The following is a 20,622-nucleotide window of genomic DNA, read 5'->3' as shown; positions in this document are numbered from 1 at the left end:
CTAACAAGGCTCCTCAGAACCGTCAAGGGCATCCAAACAAGGTGAGACTGAGAAGCTGCCATGGGCCAGAGGCGGCTGAGGAGACACGACGGCTGAATCTAACATGGTTGCTATCTTGGATGCGACCCAGGGACAGAAAAGGACATTAGGGGAAAACTAATGAAATCCGAATAAGCTGTGGAGTTTAGTTAGTAGCAAGGTATCAATGCTGGTCCCTTTGCTGGGACAACGTCCCACAGGAAAATGAGATGTTAGCAGCAGGGGACACTGGGTGAGGGGGATACAAGCACTCTCCGTATTATCACAGCAACTTGTCTGTAATTCCAAAATTCAAAAGTGTATTTAGGGGGAAAAAAGCAAACAGACAGAAGAACAGCTGTCTGTCCGCACGGACCAAGCCCTGGTCTCTCGGACTTCAACCACAGTGACTGAGCCTGAGTGCTCCTGAGTGCCCGTCCATGATGGCCCTGTGGGGTCACGGTCCCTTCATCCTCACAGCCGCTGGGAAAGGCAGGTGTCCTCAATCCCATTTTGCAGAAGAAGAAACTGAGGCTCAGACAGGCACTGGCCCAAGATTGCCCAACCGGGAATCGCAGGCTGAACTGGAACCCAGGCCCGCGCTGCTCCGGGATCTGCTGGCCCAGCACCGAGCCAGGACACAGGCGGCCCAGGGCTGAGTGGGGCTGAGAGAGGACCTCACAGCCAGGACCCAGGACGTCCCATCAGCATCTGCTTTCCAACCGTGGGACCCTCGGGAGTCCCCCCTTCCAGCCTACTCAGAAATGACAAACTGGTGGCCTTTGGTTCGCATCTGGCTCGCAGACGTGACTGGTTTGGCTCAAATTTAAAAACGAGTTAGCTGCCAACAGGAGAGAACTGGGATGTTTCAAACAAATATCGAGTTCCTATTGCTCTTGAACAATGGAGCGATCTGGCCGCCCTGGGCCCACATTCCCTCGGGGAGCCGTGAGCTGGCCCCTCCAGACAGGGCATGTGCTGTCCCGTTTACCGCTGTCCCCGCCCGGCCTGACTCACTCGTCCGCAGGACCCGCCGAGCCCTGTGGGCATTGGAGCTGGCAGTGGCTCCAGGCTCACGTCACAGTGCTCAGGCAGGACTCAGTGGGGCCAAGGGGAGCCGGCTGGAGAAGGCTTTGCTTCCAGTCCTGGGCCCTGGGCCCCACAGGGAGGGAACTGCCGGCCTGGTGCCACCGCCCCGACCGGCAGGGCTGCCCCGCACCCACGCTCTGCTCCAGCGCCCCCAAGAGACGGCGAGGCAGGTGCTATGGGGGCCGGCTTTGTAGGGGAAAAAGTGGGCTCGGAGAGGGGAGGGCAAGTCCCATGCCCAGGGCCGCAGGGCTCTCAGAGGCTGAACTGGGACTCTAGCAGGGCTCTTCTGAGCCTTCAGCGTGGCCCCCACCCGGCCAGCCCGCACCACCTTCCCCTCGGTCTCAGGGCTTTCTGCACCTCGGGCCATGCCTGGCTGTCCGGCCTGCAGTGTCTGTGTCTGCTTCAGGGCCCCTGTCTTCCAGCACACTCTGACAGCTGTGAGTGAGCCCCTGCATGTCCAGTCGTGCCCGCAGCGCTGGGCTGGCCAGCCTCACGGTGCCTGCAGGAGAGCGGCCACCCTCCCCATGGGACCCCGGCCCAGCCCGGCCACTGGCTTCAGACTCGCCAGCCCGGTAACCACAGTGGCCGGTGGCAGCAGGAGGCTGCTGAGGTCCTGGGGACAGAGGAACAGGGCTGGGGGCTCCCAGAGTGGGCAGCCCCTGTCTCTCTGGCGCTCTGGCTCCTGACCCAGAGTCTGACCCCTCCAACCCTCTGGCGGGGTGGCTGCCCTCCTCACAGGGCCACCGACTTTAACTGTCTGATGACCGTCTACTTATACGCATATTTGTAACTGAGCCCCGGCTGCGTTCCAGACACCCAAATCCACACAGGTGCCACAAGGTCCTACAGAGGAGGGACCTCAGGCTTTCGGTGGCTTAGTGACGCCCTGCAGGCCTGCCCGCTAACCAGCACCTCTGTCAAGCGAGTTCGCCCAAATCGGAACCTGGGATGAACCTGGACTCCTCCCCACACCCGACCCCTCCTCCATCCCCTCTAACTCTTCCCAAATCCCTCGCCCATGGCCACCGCCACGCCTCCGTGCCACCTCCCAGCCTGCTCGCTAGCCTCCGCCATTCTCCGCCCCGCAGCCTGAGGGCCTGTCCTAACAACAGACCGGATCCGCCAGGGAGCACCCAGTGGTGGTTGGAATAAAACCCCGCTCCTCACCATGGTCTCGGGTCCTGCCCCCGAGGTCACCAATGGGCTGTCCTGGGGCCAAACCCAGAGCACAGGCGTGTCCCGCTCGGCTTCCACTGGGCTGAGTTTTCTTGCTTTTGTTAGTGTGGATGTTTGCGTTCTCATATTTTTTAATGAAATGCCATTTCTCTTTTAAAAATGGATTGCAAACTTCTCTAAAAACATCCAAAGCCCTGGCACACTGGGCAGTGAGGATGAGCCAGTGCCGAGCAGTGGCCGCCCCTGCACAGGGGACATGTGCACTGGCCTGCGTGATCCCCCAGCCACGCCACTCATTTCTGCCAGCTGCCTGGCCCCTTAGAGCTGGGGGTTTGACCCCAGATCCACATGATCCAGCCTGACTCTTTAAACTCGGTCGGTCACCTCCCATCACTCACAACCCCCCAGCCCGGGGCCTTCTTTCTGCTCCTGGACCTTACCAGGGGCTGTCCTGCCTCAGGACCTTTGCACCTGCTGCCCTCCTCAAGGCGTTTCCACCAGGTCTTCTTGTGCTGGTTCCTTCCTTCCTTCAGACCCTCCTAAGGGACCCCAGTTTCATCTGTGTCACCTTCCCTCCTCCGTTGCAGCACTGTGGAGTGAATCCTGCTTACCTCCTTCCTCGGTTACCACCCGTCTCCCCACCAGGCAAGCTCTGCAGGGATGGGGACCAAGCCAGTCTTCAGGGCCACAGGCCCAGTGGCAGCCAGAACCTGGCACACTCATGAAATGCAAAACGAATGAACTCGAACTGGTGGAACAGGAAGGGCCCGGGCCTGGCCTCTGCAGGGGCCCGTTCTGGAGTCGCTGGGTGGCTCAAGGCTGGAGCCCCTGCCCAGGCCCGGACAGTGACCCAGTACTGGAGACACATGGTCACGTTAAAAACAAAGCATGCAGCGCACCACCCCGGATGGGAGCCGGGAACAGGAACGGACATGAGCGAACAAAACCCAAACAAAGGCTGGAGCCGAGTGGAGGGCACGGGACCAGTGCTGGCATCCTGGTTTTGACGACTGAGCCTCAGTGATGTGACGTGAGATGACAACATGGGGGAAACTGAGTAACGGGCGTCGGGAACTCTGTATGGTCTTTACAAGTTTTCTGCAAGACTACAACTATCCAAAATGAAAAGCTCCTTTAAAAATAAATAAAGCGCATCCATGGCAGCAAACGCAAAGCGCTGAGGGAACAACACAGATAACGAGTTTTTAAATAATATCGTCACCAATAATAATAATAGCGGTGAAACCTCACATCATCTCAGTTACTGCTCGCGACAATGCGAGGCAGCGGATCTGACGGTAAATCCCATTTCACAGATGTGGAGACTGAGACCCCGCAGACTTAGGAACCCACTCAAAGCACGACGCTTGCAAGTGAGAGGGCCGGCCTCACGATCGTGCGGTCACGCAGGCCCCACGCTTGGGCTACTGCTCTGCCATCACAGTCTTGAAATCTTTTGTTTTTTTTTTTTGAGGAAGATTAGCCCTGGGCTAACTGCTGCCAATCCTCCTCTTTTTGCTGACGAAGACTAGCCCTGAGCTAATATCTGTGCCCATCTTCCTCTACTTTATATGTGGGACGCCTACCACAGCATGGCTTGCCAAGTGGTGCCATGTCCGCACCTGGGATCCGAACCGACGAACCCCAGGCCGCCAAAGCAGAACATGTGCACTTAACCACTGCGCCACCGGGCCGGCCCTTGAAATTCTTAATAAGCTTCGACAAAGGGGCCCTGCCTTTTCCTTTTGCACTGGGCCCCAAAAATTCTGTAGCTGGTCCCAGGATGTACGTGCTCCCAGGCTGGGGCTCTCCCCCTGTGCCGTGCCCCAGAAAGGTCACTCATGGCTAGCTCCATGGACAGCGTGGGGCCAGCACTCCAGGCTGAGAAAACACCAGGGGCAAAGGGTTGCGGCCAGAGCTGCGGGGCAATCTGGGGGGACATCAGCAGACGGATTTGGCTCGAGCCGGGACTGACCCTCTGGTGGCGTGGAGCAGGGAAAGAAGATTCTCGTGCAGCCCAGAGCAACAGACCAGCGAGCCTCGCCCAGGGCCTGCGCAGGTGGGTGGCCTCCTTGTCACAGAGACTCTCCAGCTGCCCACGGGGGGCCCGGTTCAGCCCAGATTCCCGCTGTCTGTGGCCCACCTCCAGATTAGCGTCCTGGAGCTGCGCAGGCCCAGCCGCTGGCTGCTGTTGCCTCAGAGCCGCACATCTCTCATGCCAATGCGGATGACCAGTAGGCTCCTTGGAGTTTTGGCTGGCTGGCCTCAAAGGTGGTGGCTCCACAGAAAAATGGTGGAAATGGCGCCAATCAGCTCTGGGAAGCAGAGAGCAAACGCAGCGACAGTCGAGCATCTTGTTGGGTGCCTAACTTGGACAGCTGTGCTCCATTCAAAAGCAGCCATCGGGGCAGAAGGGCAGCCAGCAGAATGAGCGGGTGTAAGAAGCCGTGCCCTGTCCAGCTGGAGCAAGACGTCCCCAGGGCCGAGTAGCCGCCTCTCCCAGCTCTGGGCCTCCAGGTGGCCCTGGAGCCTCCTCTCTACGTACGCTGTCATCAGACTCCGTCTGGGCCCACAAGCCGCAGCCCGGGCCTGTCCTGCTCCGCCAGGTGCCAGGCGGCCTGGGAGCCTCAGCACAGGCTCAGATTCTGTCCCCACGGCCTCGCCTGCCCCAGAGGCCCCGGGCACTCGCCTTGCGGCCATCCCGGTCTGGGCCCCCTGAGAGTGAAAAGGGATGGTTTTGAGGTTCCAGGAAATAACGCTTGAGAGCAAGAGAAAGGAAAAGAGGGAGAGACGGAGAGAGCATGGAGAAACAGAGACGAAGATGATGAGACGCGGAGAAGGAGACGGGGAGGCAGGGACAGGAGGGGGACGGGAGAGAAAAGTATGAGAGAGAGAGAGAGAGAAAACGTGCAAGCAAGATGGGGGGTTCCGAAAGAGAGGAAACAGACGAGAAGAAAGACGAAAAAATGAGGGAGAGCGGAAATGGGGATGGAAGGATGGAAAGGGAAAATGAGGAAACAGGAGAAAAGAGGGAAAGACCCAGGCCGGGCAGAAGAGCGAGCATTCCAGGAGGGGCGGCAGGGGAGGAGGCGTGGGGGGGCAGGAGACGGGGGAGGAGCTGGGCCTGATCCAGGGCCCCTCCACACCCAAGCCAAGTCACCGCGCCTGGCAGGGACGCAAGAAACACCCCCAGCCCTCCCCCACCTGCCAAGCCCATCCCTTTGTTAGAGAAATCACATCCTAAAGGGACAAAGGCCACCTCGGAAGACAGGTCAGTCTGCTGAGCGGACTCCACCCTGTCTTAGGGGGAGCTCTTCCCTCTTTTCTCCTTGTATTCAGGACTCCTGGAAACCTCTGGTGTAAACCCTCCACCCCGGGAGGCCGTTGGCCTCAAGAGGGTCCCAGCCCTCTATGGCTGCAAAGACAGACAAGGGGACGAAGAGGGACACTGAGCGCGCCCCACCACTTCCACCCCAGGCTTCCACCTGCGGGAGCTGGTCTGCCTCACTCACGGCCGCATCAACGGATCTCCAATAGCACGTGGTACACAGCAGATGCTTAATCAGTGCATGCCCCTCTGCCTCCCTGGGCCATCGCATTCAGCCTCAGAGCTAATGCCGCTGGCTCCACGTGGGACGCCTCCTGCCCTGGACCCCACACTCGAATCTCCTGCCGCGTCTCCCCCTGCACGCACATCCAGACGGCCTCTTGGTTCACACAGCAACCTGGAAGGACCCCCAGGGAGTTAGGCTGCACGCGACAGGCCGGTCCCAAAAGGTTACACGCTGTAGGATTCCATTTATAGAACATTTCTGAAACAGCGAAATTTTAGAAGTGGAGAGATTAGTGGTTGCCAGGGGTTGGGTGACTGGAAGAAAGGTGCGGGTGGCTGTAGAAGGACAAGACGAGAGGCCCCCGTGGTGCTGGAACCGTCAGAGTCTTGACTGTGGTGGTGGAGACAGAAATTGAACACAACAAAAGCGTATAGAATGATACGATCGTACAGAACTTAAAACACACACAAATGAGTACAACCACGGCTGCGAGAGCTGAGCGAGAGCAACGACTGCATCCAATCAGCATCCTGGTTGTGATGCTGCACCGCAGTTTTGCAGATGTTACCACTGGGGGACACTGGGCAAAGCACACAAGGGTTCTCTCTTTATTATTTCTTTTCTTTTTTTGGTGAGGAAGATTAGCCCTGAGCTAACATCTCTTGCCAATCCTCCTCTTTTTGCTTGAGGAAGATTGTCGCTGAGCTGACACCTGTGTCAATCTTCCTCCACTTTAGGTGGGATGCCGCCACAGCATGCCTTGATGAGTGGTGCTAGGTCCGCACCTGGGATCTGAACCTGTGAACCCCAGGCTGCCAAAGCGGAGCACACGAACTTAACCACTGCGCCACCGGGCCGGCCCCTCTGTACTGTTTCTTATAACTGCATTTGAATCTACAATCATCTCAGTAAAGAGTTTCAGTTAAACACACACACACAAAGAATAGACCATGTTTCCCCACCTCCACCCTGGCCTCCCCTAGTCCAGGCTGCCAGCCTCTCTCCCTGGACATCCCAGTGGCTCTCAGCTCCACCCTGCACACCCAGTGTCTTCCTCCACACCGGCCAGACGCAGGGCAGACCATGTCTCGAAACGCTCCAGGGCCGAGTCCTTGCTCTGGCCCCTACTGGCTCCGTCAGTCGCCCACCTTCACCTCTGGCTCCAACATGCCACACGCCCAGCCCTCGCTGCTCACTCAGCTCTATGGGCCCTTCCGCACCTCCTCCGGGTTCCCGCCACCCCGTGCTCCAGTGTCACCTCAGCGAGGCCTTCCCTGACCACCCCTGCCCCCGTCTCCCTGCCCTTTCTCACTTTTCTCTCTACCCCAGGGCACATTATATGTTACACTAGACCCTCAACGGATGGATGGCAGGAACATTCTCCTGGGTTCTGAGGATCTGAAACAGCACCCAGCTCATACAGGCGGGTGGACGGTAAGTATTTGTTGAATGAATGAATGAATGAACAAAAGAAAAGAGGGAAGGGGGTGGAGATTTGGCATCAAAGGAGTTAAGCCCGGCCCGAGGCGGAGGAAGGAGGGGTAAAGAGCTGGGGCCACAGGCACACGTGGCAGCTCTGGGAGGCATCGCGGGGGCAGGGAGAAGCCAGTGCGCTGCACAGAGGGGGATGGGCGGGCTGTCTGCAAGCACAAGATCCCAAGGTCTCCAGAAGCACAGCCCAAGACAGAGCAGAAAGCAGCCCAGGACAACACCTGCAGGAGGGGTCCCGCCGTCCCCCCGCACCCACCCCACAGGCCCTCGAGAGAACCAGAAACAGGCTGGGATGGAGGCTGGCCTCACTTTCTGGGGCCTCCTGGGGGCCCAGGGGCCAAGCCTGAGGGGCCTCCCATCATCTGCCCATTCATGCTGCTTGTGGGAACGAGCATGGGAGTGGAGGCAGGGGTCACAGAGGACCTCGGATGTGGATGGATAACATCCCCTGCAACGCCCCACATGGAGCTGCCAGCACAGAGAGCAGGAGCCCTACGTCCAGCACAGTTCACTGTGTCCCCTTCGCAGATCCCTCAGATGGCAACAGGCACCCCGTCTAGCTGTGTGACCTTGGCTAAGGTCCTTAACCTCTCTGTGCCTCAGTTTTCTCATCTGGAAATGGGGCTAATGATAGTTTCTACCTCATAGGGTTCTGTGCCCATATAATCGTGCTTAGAAAACAGTAAGTGCTCAAAGAATGTTGGCTGACTTTATTATTATTATTATTATGGCCCCCTGTATTCATATTCTTTCCCTTTTTTTGCTTTTTGGTGAAGAAGATTGGCCCTGAGCTAACATCTGTGGCTGATCTTCCTCTTTTTTCTTTTTTCCTTTCTTTCTCCCCAGAGCCCCAGCACGTGGTTGTGTATCCTAGTTGTAGGTTATTCTAGTTCTTCTATGTGGGATGCGACCACAGCACGACTTGATGAGCGGCGTGTAGGTCTGCACCCAGGATCCAAACCAGCGAACCCTGGGACGCTGAAAGCCAAGCACATGGACTTAACCACTTGGCCACAGGGCCAGCCCCGTATATTCTTTTTAAATGCCATCATTAGCTTGTGAATAGCCCAAGTGTACAATTTTATCACACTGAATTTTTAGTATTAAATGCATTCAATTTCAATAAACATTTAAACGAAATCAACAAGGTGGGAGCCAATTCTGGCACTGCTTTGATTTTTAATCACAAGGATCCCCCAAAATTCTAAGCATCATGACATCCCTGAGCCACTGAGAGGTATGGCTCATCCTTCAGTCGGGGCGCCTGGCTCACAGCAGGGGCTCAATAAACGCCTGTTGGCCAGACAGTGACAGGTTACAGAGGTCACACGGGCACCGATACGCTGGCAGACAACCCCACGAGGAGCCCCCAGCCTGTGGTCTCCCATTTCTCTCGCTACCATGGCTGCTGGCATCTGAGCCCTCCTGCCCACCCCTACACACACCCCCTCGGGGCACTGCCTGAGGCCTCGGAGCCGGGGCCAGGCCAGCAGAGAGCCCCCAGACCCGCAGGGGAGGAGGCAGCCCCGAGCCACAGAGCTGAGATCCCCAACAGGTGACAGTGCGCACCTCCCCACCAGCGCTCTGTGACCTCCAGCTCTGACACGGCCCCCTCCCTGCTCTGGCTCCTCACTCCGTTTCAAAGCCAGCATTCCCCATCTCCGACCGAGGTTCCCAGGTTAATTATTAGGACTCTGCAAGTAACGGGAGCTGTGGCCTTGATTTTAGGTCTGGCAGCATGACAAGGTGTGATGGTATCAGCCGGAACAGGCACCTGGATGAATTTACTGCTTAATGAGACGTGGTTTATTTTCCCAGCAGAAAGTTGACCATGAATGGAGCCAAGTTCAAGAGCTTCCCAGGTTCCTTGGGCATCAGAGGCATCACACTTCTCCAGACTCAGCACCCTTGGGTGCAGGCATCACGGAGGGAATCCGCACCCATGATGGCCGACCGCAGCCGCCCCTCCTTGGCCCAGCCCCTCCTCGCTCGGGAAACGCCCTGCAGCCCAGCACCAAGCCAGGGCCACACATCGGGCTGCGCTGTTCCCTCCCAAAGTCCTTTCCTCTCCAGGTCCCCTGACCTCTCTTCTCTCCTTTCTGTCACGTGGAGAAGTCAGAAGCGCGCAGCCCTCGTCCCAGCCACCTGCTGCCAGCACCTGCCTGGGAGCTCAGGTGGGGACCCATCTGCATCATTTCTCCATCTTTCGTGCCCAACTCACAGCCGTTATTCCTGACAGCTCCCTCGGACCAAGCCTCAGTACACACTAAGCATGTCACCGTGGGACCGCTCTCTGGGTATACTTATGTCCGACGAGGACACCAGGGCTCCAAGAGGGGCCGTGGTGTCCATGGTGCCACCCAGCCAGTGAACACAGAACCAGGGCCCAACCTGATGGCCCCTTCACTCCACAGAGGTGGGGGGCCCACACAGCCCCCAGCCTTCCTCTTTCCATCTGAGGAGGGAGGGGTCCTGGTGAGACCCCCGAGGGGAGCGGGAGAGATGGAAGGCGGGGTGGGGCGAGGCTTTGTGACTGTGTGCAAGACACGCGGAGACAGAGAGGCACAGACAGAGACCCAGAGACACACAGGGAGAGGCAGAGACAGGGTCCCAACAGGGACACAGAGACTGACGGGCTGAGATCTGCACAGGGCAGGGGCCACAGCCAGTGTGGCTCCTAGTGTGTCAAATGAACATGTGGCCCGTGGTGGGGAGGGACTGGAAGAGGTGGGACTCGGCGGGGGACCTGGGATGCCCCGTGCCTGTCCTGACGACCCAGCGTCCCCTGGGGCGTATCCTCGGGCAGGGCCTCTGCGGAGGTGACCCACTCCTGAGCCACCAGCTCCGCCAGGCCGGCTGCGACCTGGTGTGAGCGGGGTAGGCTGGCTGGGGCGGCACGGTGGCTCAGGGAAGAGGGAGCCGCCCTATTCCATTCCCACTGGAGGGATGGACGGTGGCTTTGCACAAGCACATGGGGAGGGGGGCGGAACCATCAGTCCCGCAAAGGGAGCTTCTGCAAGACAAGACGATTGCAGGAGCCCACGCTCACCAAGCACCTGCTGGGGGCTGCACACACAGCCCGCGTCCCGAGGCGGCGCTGGGCCCAGGAGCCGGACCGCGCGGGGGGGGGATCAGGGCTGCTCCTCCTCCCGAGACCTGACGCAGCGACTCCACCTCTAGGGAGGCACCTCAGTTGCTCTTCTACAAAATGGGGCCAGTGATGGCAGCCCACCCCACCACAGCAAGCGGGAACTGAGCGCACGCATACAGGGTCCAGAGCACCGGCACGGCGTCGGCCACGTGGGACGCCCGCAGTCAGCCAGCTCCTCCTCTCATGATTTAGGAGCCCCAGCCCAGTGCCCACCTCAGAGCGGGTGCCCGACACAGGTTCACCAGATCCAGAGGGAATTGTGCGGTCCAGACCCTCAACCCGACCCCACAGGGCTGGGGCACCGCTGCCCCATTCCGCGGAGGGGAAAGGAGACCCTGTTCCTGGGCCACGGAGCCAGCAAGCGACCCCGCCAGGGCACACGTCCAGGATGGTTGGCTCCAGAACCTGTGCTTTCATACATTTTTAAACTTATTCTGGAAACTTTTCCTATTTATAGGAAATGTGCAAAAGCAAAGAGGGTACCATGACAAGTCCAGTTTTGAGAAGTGGCATTCATCTGGGCCGGAGGTCCCTAACCCGGGGCAGTTTTGCTTCCAGGGACGTTGGCAGTTTCTGGACACTTTTTGGACAGGGATGCTGGTGAACATCACACGATGCACAGGACGGCCCCGCAACAGAGCGCCATCTGGCCCCAAACATCAGTGATGCCGAGGTTGCGAAGCCCTGGTCTGAGCCCCGGCTCCCACCTCCCCCACTGCAAGGGCTGCGATGCAATGCACTCGTGTCGGGGGGCGGGGCGCACGCATTATGACATGGGGACGGGGAGGCAGACTGTCTCCATGAAGGGTGACAATGAGGGTGACACTCTAGTCGGAAAAGGGGTGCTGGACCTGCATCTGTCAACACTTCACTTAAGACTGAGGAAATACCATACGTCCGACTCAGAAAGTAGGGGTGCCTGAGAGAGAGTATTTGGGGGGTAGAGGGCCCCCACCAACCCCCTCCCTCTGCCCTGCACCCAGGGAGAACCCATTTTTCTACAGGCCAGCCGCTGGCTCTGCACCCCTCACAGCCCAGGTGATGTCTCCCTGCCTAGGCCACTCCAATGGCCAGGCCGGGCAGAGGAAGGCAGGTGCCCCACCCATGGGGTTCGCATCCTGGGCTCTGTGGCGGCTGCCCAGACACCATCACACGGGCCCTGGGGACCGGGACCCAGCTGGCCAGAGTGAGCAGCCCGGGTTCACAGGTCCCACTTCCCAATTACCCCCAGTGGGCCCAGAATAGAATAGCTGCTGAGATGCTGGGGGGCTGGGGGCAAAGGCTGGGGGCGAAGGCTGGGGAGGGAACCTGGCCACAGGAGCCACAGACAGGACTGGAGCCAGCCAGGGTCCACAGCTCAGTGAGTCCAGCCTGCTCAGCACAGCGCTGGCTCTCGGGGCCGCGCCCCCCGCCCCGGACCGGCTCCCTGACTCTCCCTAAGTCAGCAGCACTGGACCCGCCCGCAGGCCAGGCCCGCACGCGGCAGGCGACTCACGGCAGAGCCTCGCTCGCCACAGCGCAGACGAGGCCGGTGGGCCAATCGGCCCCCTGAGATTTCTCTGAACCTCTCAGATTTATTCTCAAAATCAGCTGATTTCACATAAAAATTTGTACCCTCGACTTCTCTTCTTTCACAAAGGCCAGGTCGGCCGTGCTGAGCCTTTGCTCCTGGCTGGAGGGGAGGGCGCTGCCTCCTCGGCTGGCCACAGTTCCCGCCCACGACCCCCCCCCCACCCCCGCCTCACTCAGGAATCAAAGGGGCCAACCCCCGGCTCAGTGAACGTTCTAACTTCTCTGGGCCTCAGTTTCCTCATCTGTGAAGGGGGAATGGTGACAGTACCTATGTCACAGCTGGGTGTGCAGAGGAACTGAGCCAGGGCAGGAAAAGTGCGCGCTTGTACTGGCCCAGAGAAAGGCCCAGAAAGCTATGGCTGCTTACGACTAAGACAAAGATAAGACAGTCCCTACCCCTGAGAAAATGTCAGACTTGGGGACAACAGGTGAAAAGATGGACAGCTCCTGAGGTGCTGTGCCGACGGGGGGGAACAAACAGGGGACTGGGGAGCCCAGAGGAACAGTGCCTGGGGGAATCCAGGTGGCTTCCCAGAGGTAGTGACATTCAACTTGGCCTTGAACAATGAATAAACATTGCCAGGCAGGGGGCAGGAAGGGTATTCTAGGAAGGGATCAGCATGTGCAAAGGCCACAGTGTCCACCAGCCCCAAGGATGGCAGGGCCGGCCCGAGGATGCTGCTGTCAAGGGAGGCCCCGGTGGTTGCGGTGCTGGGAGAGGGCACACTGAGTGTGTCCCACTAATCAGGCAGAAGTCGGGGCGCTCCCACATGGGCCGCAACAAACAGCCTGTCCGAAAGGAAGACCCAGCGTTCATTTTGAAAGGAAGTCCTCCTTGCTCACCCTCAAAATCTCAACAAGAATGCCAGGCTTAAAAAAACACCTGATTCCCAAGCCAGCCTGCCAGGAGCCCTCTGTCCCTCCCCAGTGCACACGCCACCAGCTCTGCAGAGCCAGACACACATTTAACCTGTGAGCGCTGAGTGACTCACTGATGGCGTTGGGGGCGGGGGGGGGCCCAAGGGGGTGCTGGGGATAGGGCCCCACTCAGGCCTCCATTGTCGCGTTCATATTTGCCATCTGCTCATGGTGCACTTTACCACAAAGGACGACAGGGCAGAGGAGAAGGGGCCGCTCCGGGCTGGGAGAAGGCGCCGGGACCTCCTCCCCTTCTTTGTGCTGGTGCCTTGCTTGGCCTCCACCCCGAGATAAAGCCCCAGCCAAGCCGAGCCTCCTTCCGGGAGTCACCCCTCCAGGGCACTGGGCAGAGGGAGGCGGCCCCAGCCAGATGGAGCCTCCCTCCCTCCCTCCCTCCCTCCCCTGCGAGCTGGGGGTGGGGTGGGGAGGGAGCAGCCACGCCTGGCACTGGGACTCCTGCAGCCCCGCCCACAGCCTCCATTACCTCCAGGAAAGCCCAGGAGGCGGCCCCAATCCCCAGCGGTGGGAAGAGGCATGCCAGTCACTGGTCCCAGCTCTCCAGTGCAGGAGAACGCCTCCTGGGAACTCTGGGGAGGCCATCAAGGGCCACGGAAGCCTGAGAGCAGCCACTGATCAATAGCCACTGAACACCTACTATGCGCTCCAGCAGTAAGAAACTCAACACCCACAGGCAGGTGCTGCTCAGGGGCCCAGCCCCCTGCTTTTTCAAGAGAAGCTACAAGTACAGATTCTCATGTGAATTTGCTTTTTTAAATGCTGGCAACCAATTCAAATTAAATATATTCATACACCAAGCCGGCCACAGAACACACGTTGGCGGGGGGGGCAGATCCAGCCCAAGGGTCTCCAGTTTGCAAGCCTGGCCATTGAGGCTGCGGTCCCTGCTCTCAGGAAGATCACAGAGAGAGGGGAGACACACGCTGAACAAGGCAAAGCTCCATCAAATCCCGGCTCTGCCGCTCATGCTGTGTGACCCTAGGCAAATGAATAGCCCTCTCTGGGCCTCAGGTCCCTTACTCGTGAACTAGTATAATAACATTTACCTCTGGGGCTGTTAGGGGAAGTTGAGACAAGGCACAGAAAGCCCTTCATGTACGTGCTCAATGCAGTAATTGGAGCAATAGTAGACGCCCAATAGAACTGCCAGCTGTCCATCACGCTGCTGCTAAAAGCTGAGGGGCTCCTGCTGGGCTGGCGCAAAGAGGTGCAGAAGATGCCTCTCCACCCCTCCCTGGTCCCTAAGCCTCCGCAGCGGGCGGGCGGGCGGGGGGAGGGGGCCTGTGGGGTTCAGGCCATCAGCCTACAACCCAGAGCTGGAGAGTGTGCCAGGGCGACCCACACACGCAACAGGTTTTCCCCACAGTGTTGAACACTTCGAAACATCAGTCGCTGACTTTTAGACATTAGACGGCACATCTAAGGCTCCAGGGGTGGAGCTGTCTCCCCAACACAGGACAGTCGGGCCATACCCGGCCCCCATTTCTGCAGGCGCTGCTGTGGGACAGTCTGCACCCCTTTAGGTGATTCCTGGCTCTACAATTCGCCACAGGCCCCACCACTCCTTATTGTCACACCTGGCAGACCACTCCTTGATGTCACCTGATCGCCCAGTGGGCATTTGTGGGGGAAGCAGGTGGGCCAGGCGGCATTCCCTCGGGCAGCCGGCTCTGGGGGCATTAGGACTCGGGCCCCCCCGGCTTTGCTATTGGCCAAAGAGCCTCCCTTGGCAAGCACCCCACTGAGCCAGGGGAAGATTAATCAAAATGACACCTCGTGAAACAAGACGTCTTGGCTCCCGGAAGACAAACAGTGGTTTAGAGGAAGGTAGCGGGGTGCTCCGGCCTCTGGGCACGGGCGCCGAGGGGGGCAGGCGCGGCCGCGGAATGCCCATGGTGGCCACCTGGCCTTGAGGGGGCCTCGGCCACCAGCCATGGGGACCCCTGTTGTGGGACCCACGCCCTCCCTTGGAGGCCGCTCCAGCACCTGCCAGGCCACACTCCAGATGCAAGGGGCCCTCTGCGTGGGCCGGGGCGCTCCTGGGGGGCCCTGGGACCAGCCGCTTGGGAGAGCACCCCCCAGAGCCTCTCTTCCCTCTCCCGTCTCTTCGATCAGATGAGGGTGGGTCGTGAGCTCAGGCACAGCAGGCGACGTTTCTGGGCCCAGGAAACTCACCCTAAAGCCGGCCCCTGACACCTGCAGGCCCCAGCGCGCTGCCCGGCTCTGCATTCAAGATTCAAGTCCCGCCACGGGGCGCAGGTGCAGCACCCGCCCGGCAACGCTCCTCGGAGCAAAGTGGCCACGTCATTCCCTGCTCTGAAGCTTCCCATGGCTCCCCACTGCCCTTGGCACGTGCTAAACTCCTCTGCGGGGCCTGAGACCCCGGCCAACTGGCCCTGCCCCATCCCCCTCCACCCCCCCGAGTTCACGAGGCCGACCCACGCGGGACAGCTGCTGTCCCTTGAGGTTGGCCCAGTGGCGCCCCAGGGTCTTCACATCTAAAGTTCCCTCTGCTGGGAGCACCCTTTCTTCCGACTTCAGACCGCTCTTACTCACCGTCCAGCTCTCCACTCGCATGGCCCTTCCTCGCAGGCCGTCCCTGATGCCCTCAGGGCAAGCCAGGCCCCCCCTAGAAACGACTATCTACAGAATTTTCTTAGAAGTTGGTCCCTGTTCTCCCACTAGACACAAGCTTCCTGAGGGAAGAGATCACAGCTCTCTCCTGAGGCACTATGGGATGGAGTTAAGACAGTTATGGGAGTTTATATCCCGATGCCCAGCTGTGTGATTTTGGGTAAGTTACTTAACCTTTCTGTGCCTCAGTCTGCTCACCTGTAAAATGGAGATTAAAACAGCACCTCCATCGTGGGGTGCTGACGAGTTGAGAACGGTGTCTGGCACCGCAGGGCTGGCTCCACGTCACCATCACCATACTTGCTCACTTCTGAGCCATGGGGCAGCCTCTCCTGGACCATGCCATGATTTACAGGCAGAGCTGGCTCTTCAGACCTGCTTCTGAGAGTTCTGGAGTCTTTTTTTCTCACCGACTTAATGGAGGCCCTCATCATTTTGCATCAAATCCAAACCAGTTCCCAAGCAAGCAAGCCTTTCACAGTCAGGCCCACGTCAGCTCACCAACTGTCAAGCAATGGGAGGCTTACAGAGGCTAAGTGACTCGCCCACGGTCACACAGCCAAAGCCGCCAGAGACGGGATCTAGCTACTGGGAAAGAGAGGCACGGTTCTCAGTTAAAATCTTGGAACATTCCGGGGGCTGGCCCCGTGGCCGAGTGGTTAAGTTCGCGCGCTCCGCTACAGGCGGCCCAGTGTTTCGTTGGTTCGAATCCTGGGCGCGGACATGGCACTGCTCATCAGACCACGCTGAGGCAGCGTCCCACACGCCACAACTAGAAGGACCCACAACGAAGAATACACAACTATGTACCGGGGGGGCTTTGGGGAGAAAAAGGAAAAAATAAAATCTTTAAAAAAAAAAAAAAAAAACCTTGGAACATTCCGGGGGCTGACCCCAAGGCCGAGTGGTTAAGTTCACGCGCTCCGCTGCAGGCAGCCCAGTGTTTCGTTGGTTCGAATCCTGGGCGCGGACATGGCACAGCTCATCAAACCACGCTGAGGCAGCGTCCCACATGCCACAACTAGAAGGACCCACAACGAAGAATATACGACTATGTAGCGGGGGGCTTTGGGGAGAAAAAGGAAAAAATAAATAAATAAAATCTTTAAAAAAAAAATCTTGGAACGTTCTAAGAATCAAAGTAAAAGTATAATGGAAACTTTTACATGTGACAACAAGAAAATATGGACACTTGTACCACAAAATATGTACAGTGTTGCATGAAAACATGCACGCTTTTGTACCTGGGCGCCCGCGGGCCCTGTCCCCCGTGACTGCATGCTCCTCAGGCCGCTCAAGTCAGAGGGAAGAGGCCGGGGCTTCAGGGCAGGTGGCACCCCCGCGTCCCCAGGCCTCCACCTCCACAGCATCCTGGGGCCGGCCCAGGCCACACGGGCAGGGGCGGGTCTGGGTCCCCAGCGCAGGGCAGAGGGGTGGGACACTGCTTCCCACTCCTGGTGGGCTGGGAGACCCGGCCCAGCTCCTCCCACCCTCCTGGGCCTCCCCACTCGCCTGCAAAGTGAGGAGGAGGAGAGAGGGGGAAGCAGGGGCTGGCAAAGTCAGAAAAAACAAGGACCAATTTTCTCCCGGCCCCCCCGCAGCCCCAGAACTTCTGCTGCAGCTGATGGAATAGCAGAGAGGGCGGGAAACATACCCAGAAAGGCCCTGCCCAGCTCCAGGGGTGAAGGCACGAGGGGGTCCCCACCCCTCCCCTGACTCCGGGACTGCCACTGGGGCAGCGGTGGGGGCCTCTCTCCTTGAGGGGATGTGCTTCCAGGGGAGCGGTGTGGCTTACCCCACAGGGACAGGCCCCCTGGCCAGCATTCCCGAGGGGCCAGGCGAGGTCCAGGAGCCGCTTGCCCACACCAGCCTTCTCCCCTCCACGGGACCCTTGGACACCGAGGAGGGCGGGTGGGGCAGGAGACAGAGTCTGGGGTTGTGGGGGGAGGCCTCTCCTTGGGGGGAAGGAGCAGGGCCCAGTGTGGACTGTCCGAGGGTGACAACAGTGGTCACTGAGGGGACGTGTCCACCTCGGCAGGCTCTGAGGGGAACAGACTTGACACAGCGTGAAATCCTGGCTCTCGGGAAACCCCGATGGAAGAAAGGGAGACCCATCTGGGTGTTCCACCCGGACCCTCGCCCCGGGACAGCATTCCGGGGAACAGCAGTGGGCCCAGAAAGACCCAGCAGGCCAAGCGGTGCAGAGCGCCGGCTCCGGGCCCAGCCACGCAGGCTGGAATCCTAGCTCCACCACTTTCCGGGCGGCCAAGCAGCTCTACCCCTCGGTGCCTCAGTTTCCTCATCTGTGAAAGAGGGACAACGACCAGACCCACCTCACAGGGTGGGATGTGAGGTGCCTGCAAAGTTAGGGCCCCAACACAAGCCGTGAAGGGCCCCTCCGGCTCGCACCCCGGGTTCAGGTGCAGCCCTGGAAACCCTGCGTCTGCACACGTGTGTACACACACTGGCCCACACCGCCCGCTCCAGACAAAGCCCTCCTGGGGCCAAGATCAACATGCCGGGGTGGCCGAGTGACTCACCAACCCCGGCTGAGACGCACTTCCTGGAACGAGTCACCACAGGTAGGCCTGGCGACAGACGATGCAGGTCACGGCACGCCCGGCCACGCCCCGTGGGGGCACCGCAGCAGGAGTGGACGGGGAACCCACTGCCAGAGCCCCATGGGCCTGCGTTCCACCCAGCACTGACCTCAGCCACGTGACTCTCCCTCTCTAAGCCTTGGGGACACCAGTGCCAATCACATGGGGACCACTGTGCAGACCCCAGACAAAGACCCTCAAGGGCAGAGACCAAGGGCCCAGAGGGCCCGACTATGGGATACCTGCTGCCGGCCATGGGCAGCCGAGGTCCTCTGATCTCCCTCCCCGGGTGTGCTTCTAAGCCCTCAGTGGACAGGGCACGGGGTGACGGGGGGCTCCCAGTCACCCAGGAACAGTCACCACAACTCAAAGGAGAGGAGGACAAAGGAAGCTCCTGAGTCATTGTCACTGGAAGGCAGAGAGACTGCATCTGTCTGCAGAGGGGGAAATTCCAGAGGGTTTCTCAGAGGAGGTGGCATGACCTTGGGCTCTGAAGGATCAATAGGAGTTTCTAAACCATGAGCTCTGTGAGCCCACTGTCTAGCTGTGACTGGCCTCTGGCAAGTCACCCAGCTGGAGGCAGGCAGGCGAGCAGCACATGCCCTGGGCAGGGGTAGGACAAGATGGAGGAGTGTGGTCCCGGCAGGGGCTGGAGAGCGAATGCCCAGCCAGGCAGCCTGAGCCACGGCATTTAAAGAACATTGCTTGGCCAAAGAGAACGAGCCCACACGGGCCACACTCTGCCCATGGGCTGCAGGACTGCGACCCCTGACACTTCCCAAACTTCCATGTCCTTGTCCGCTGGCCGGGGAGAACCTTAGCGCAGCTCGGGCACGTTGTCAACACTCGATAAACGAGCCTTTGGGATAACACAAAAGGGGATGCGGGGCACAGGGGGACCCGCAGGCAGAGCCCAGGGACCAGGGAGAAACCCCGCTAGGGGTGGGACAGGGTGGCCAGGTGAGCAGACACCTCTCCTGTGACAGGCAAGGCCCTGGAGACAGGCCAACCAGGGCTCCCACCCAGCCCCCTCACACCAGGCTGTGTGGCCTCGGGCAAGGCCCTTCACCTACCTGAGCCGCAGACTCCTCGTCTGTAACATGGGGAGGATGAAAAGGCACTTTCCTCCCAAGACTGGTGTGGAATTAGAGGCCACATAATAAAAACGGCGCAGAAAACCCTCAGAACAGGCCTAACATAAATGGTGTTAGCGCCATGGAATACGGCTTAGGGCGGGGTCTCCCAAACGCAGCCACACTGACGTTTCAAGCTGGATTGTTCTCTGCTGTGGGGGGCTGTCCTGCACACTGTAGAGTGTTTACCAGCAATCCTGGTTTCTACCCACTAGATGCCAGTAGCACCCTCGCCCCCAGCGGACAACCAAAACGTCTCCAGACCTTGCCCGGTGTCCCCTGGACTAGAGGGTCAGCAGATGACAAGTTAGAAAGACAGATGTGTCTTAAACACTGACGGTCTTGATCGCAGCATCAGTCTGGCCTCAGTTCTTCCATCAGTAAAAGGGACACAATGATCTTTCTTCCTTATGGGGTCCTAGGGAGGACCCCAGGAAAGCAGAGGTGTGGGAGGGAGAGGCCTTTGCGAGTCACAAAGGGCCCCCGCAGGCTGGATGCCCCTCCACCATCCCCAGCCCCTCGGGTCTGCTCAAGGCTGACTCACGCCTTGGGAAGCAGGACCCAGCCTGAATTGTGGATGCCACCTTGAGTATGTCCTTAGGTGTGTAAGGACAGGACAGGACAGGAGGCAGAGGCTGTTTCTGCACACTGCAGTAAGCCTAGGTGGACCACGGTACTCAGCAAACAGCAGGCGCTCAATAAATGGTGGATGAATAAACGAGCAGTGACAGCATGGATGCTCGAAGCTCAGAGCAAGAAGAGGCACCTGAGGGAGGGACTCAGACACCCCGGCCACCTGGGCCAGCCCTCCCCGGGCCAGCCAGACACCATTTCCTGTCTGCAGACTTGAGATGTGCCCTTTGAACTCCCCTTTCCTGAGCCCCCTCCCCACTCTGGGGTCTGGAAGGAGGCGGGAGAGGGAGATACTCACGTTCCTGAAGGAGGGGAGCCCGGTGGAGCCAAGCCACCTGCGCAGGGTCTGGGAGAAGGGCCCGTGGTCTCGCTCCGCCTGCAGCACGTGGGCTTCCAGAAAGGAGACGTGGTGCGCAACCATCCTGACGAAGGCCTGGTGGAGAAAGCAGAGCCCGCCATGCCACAGCTGCAGGGCTGGAGCACGCTCCTGGCTGCACGCCCCACCCGTGGAGACGCCAGGCCCTCAATCACTGCCACCAGCCTCCTCTAACCGGCCCATGGCTCCTGCAGAGGTCAGGCAGGGCCTGCTCAGCTGGGGCACCTTCAGAAAACCTGACAATAATAGCAACGGCTCC

General features: G+C 59.4%; 1 protein-coding gene across 1 annotated transcript in view; it reads right to left on the bottom strand.

Annotated features, from left to right (window-relative positions):
* Positions 1–20,622, bottom strand: part of BCAS4 (breast carcinoma amplified sequence 4) — a 57,152-nt gene that overhangs the window by 6,818 nt on the left and 29,712 nt on the right. The window contains exon 4 of the mRNA XM_070589456.1: positions 20,286–20,420. Within this exon, the coding sequence (XP_070445557.1) occupies positions 20,286–20,420 (135 nt within the window). The remainder of the gene's footprint in view (positions 1–20,285; positions 20,421–20,622) is intronic.

This window comes from Equus przewalskii, chromosome 21, assembly GCF_037783145.1.
Source record: "Equus przewalskii isolate Varuska chromosome 21, EquPr2, whole genome shotgun sequence".
Taxonomy (NCBI): Eukaryota; Metazoa; Chordata; class Mammalia; order Perissodactyla; family Equidae; genus Equus; species Equus przewalskii.
This window is presented reverse-complemented; position numbering and strand designations above follow the sequence as displayed.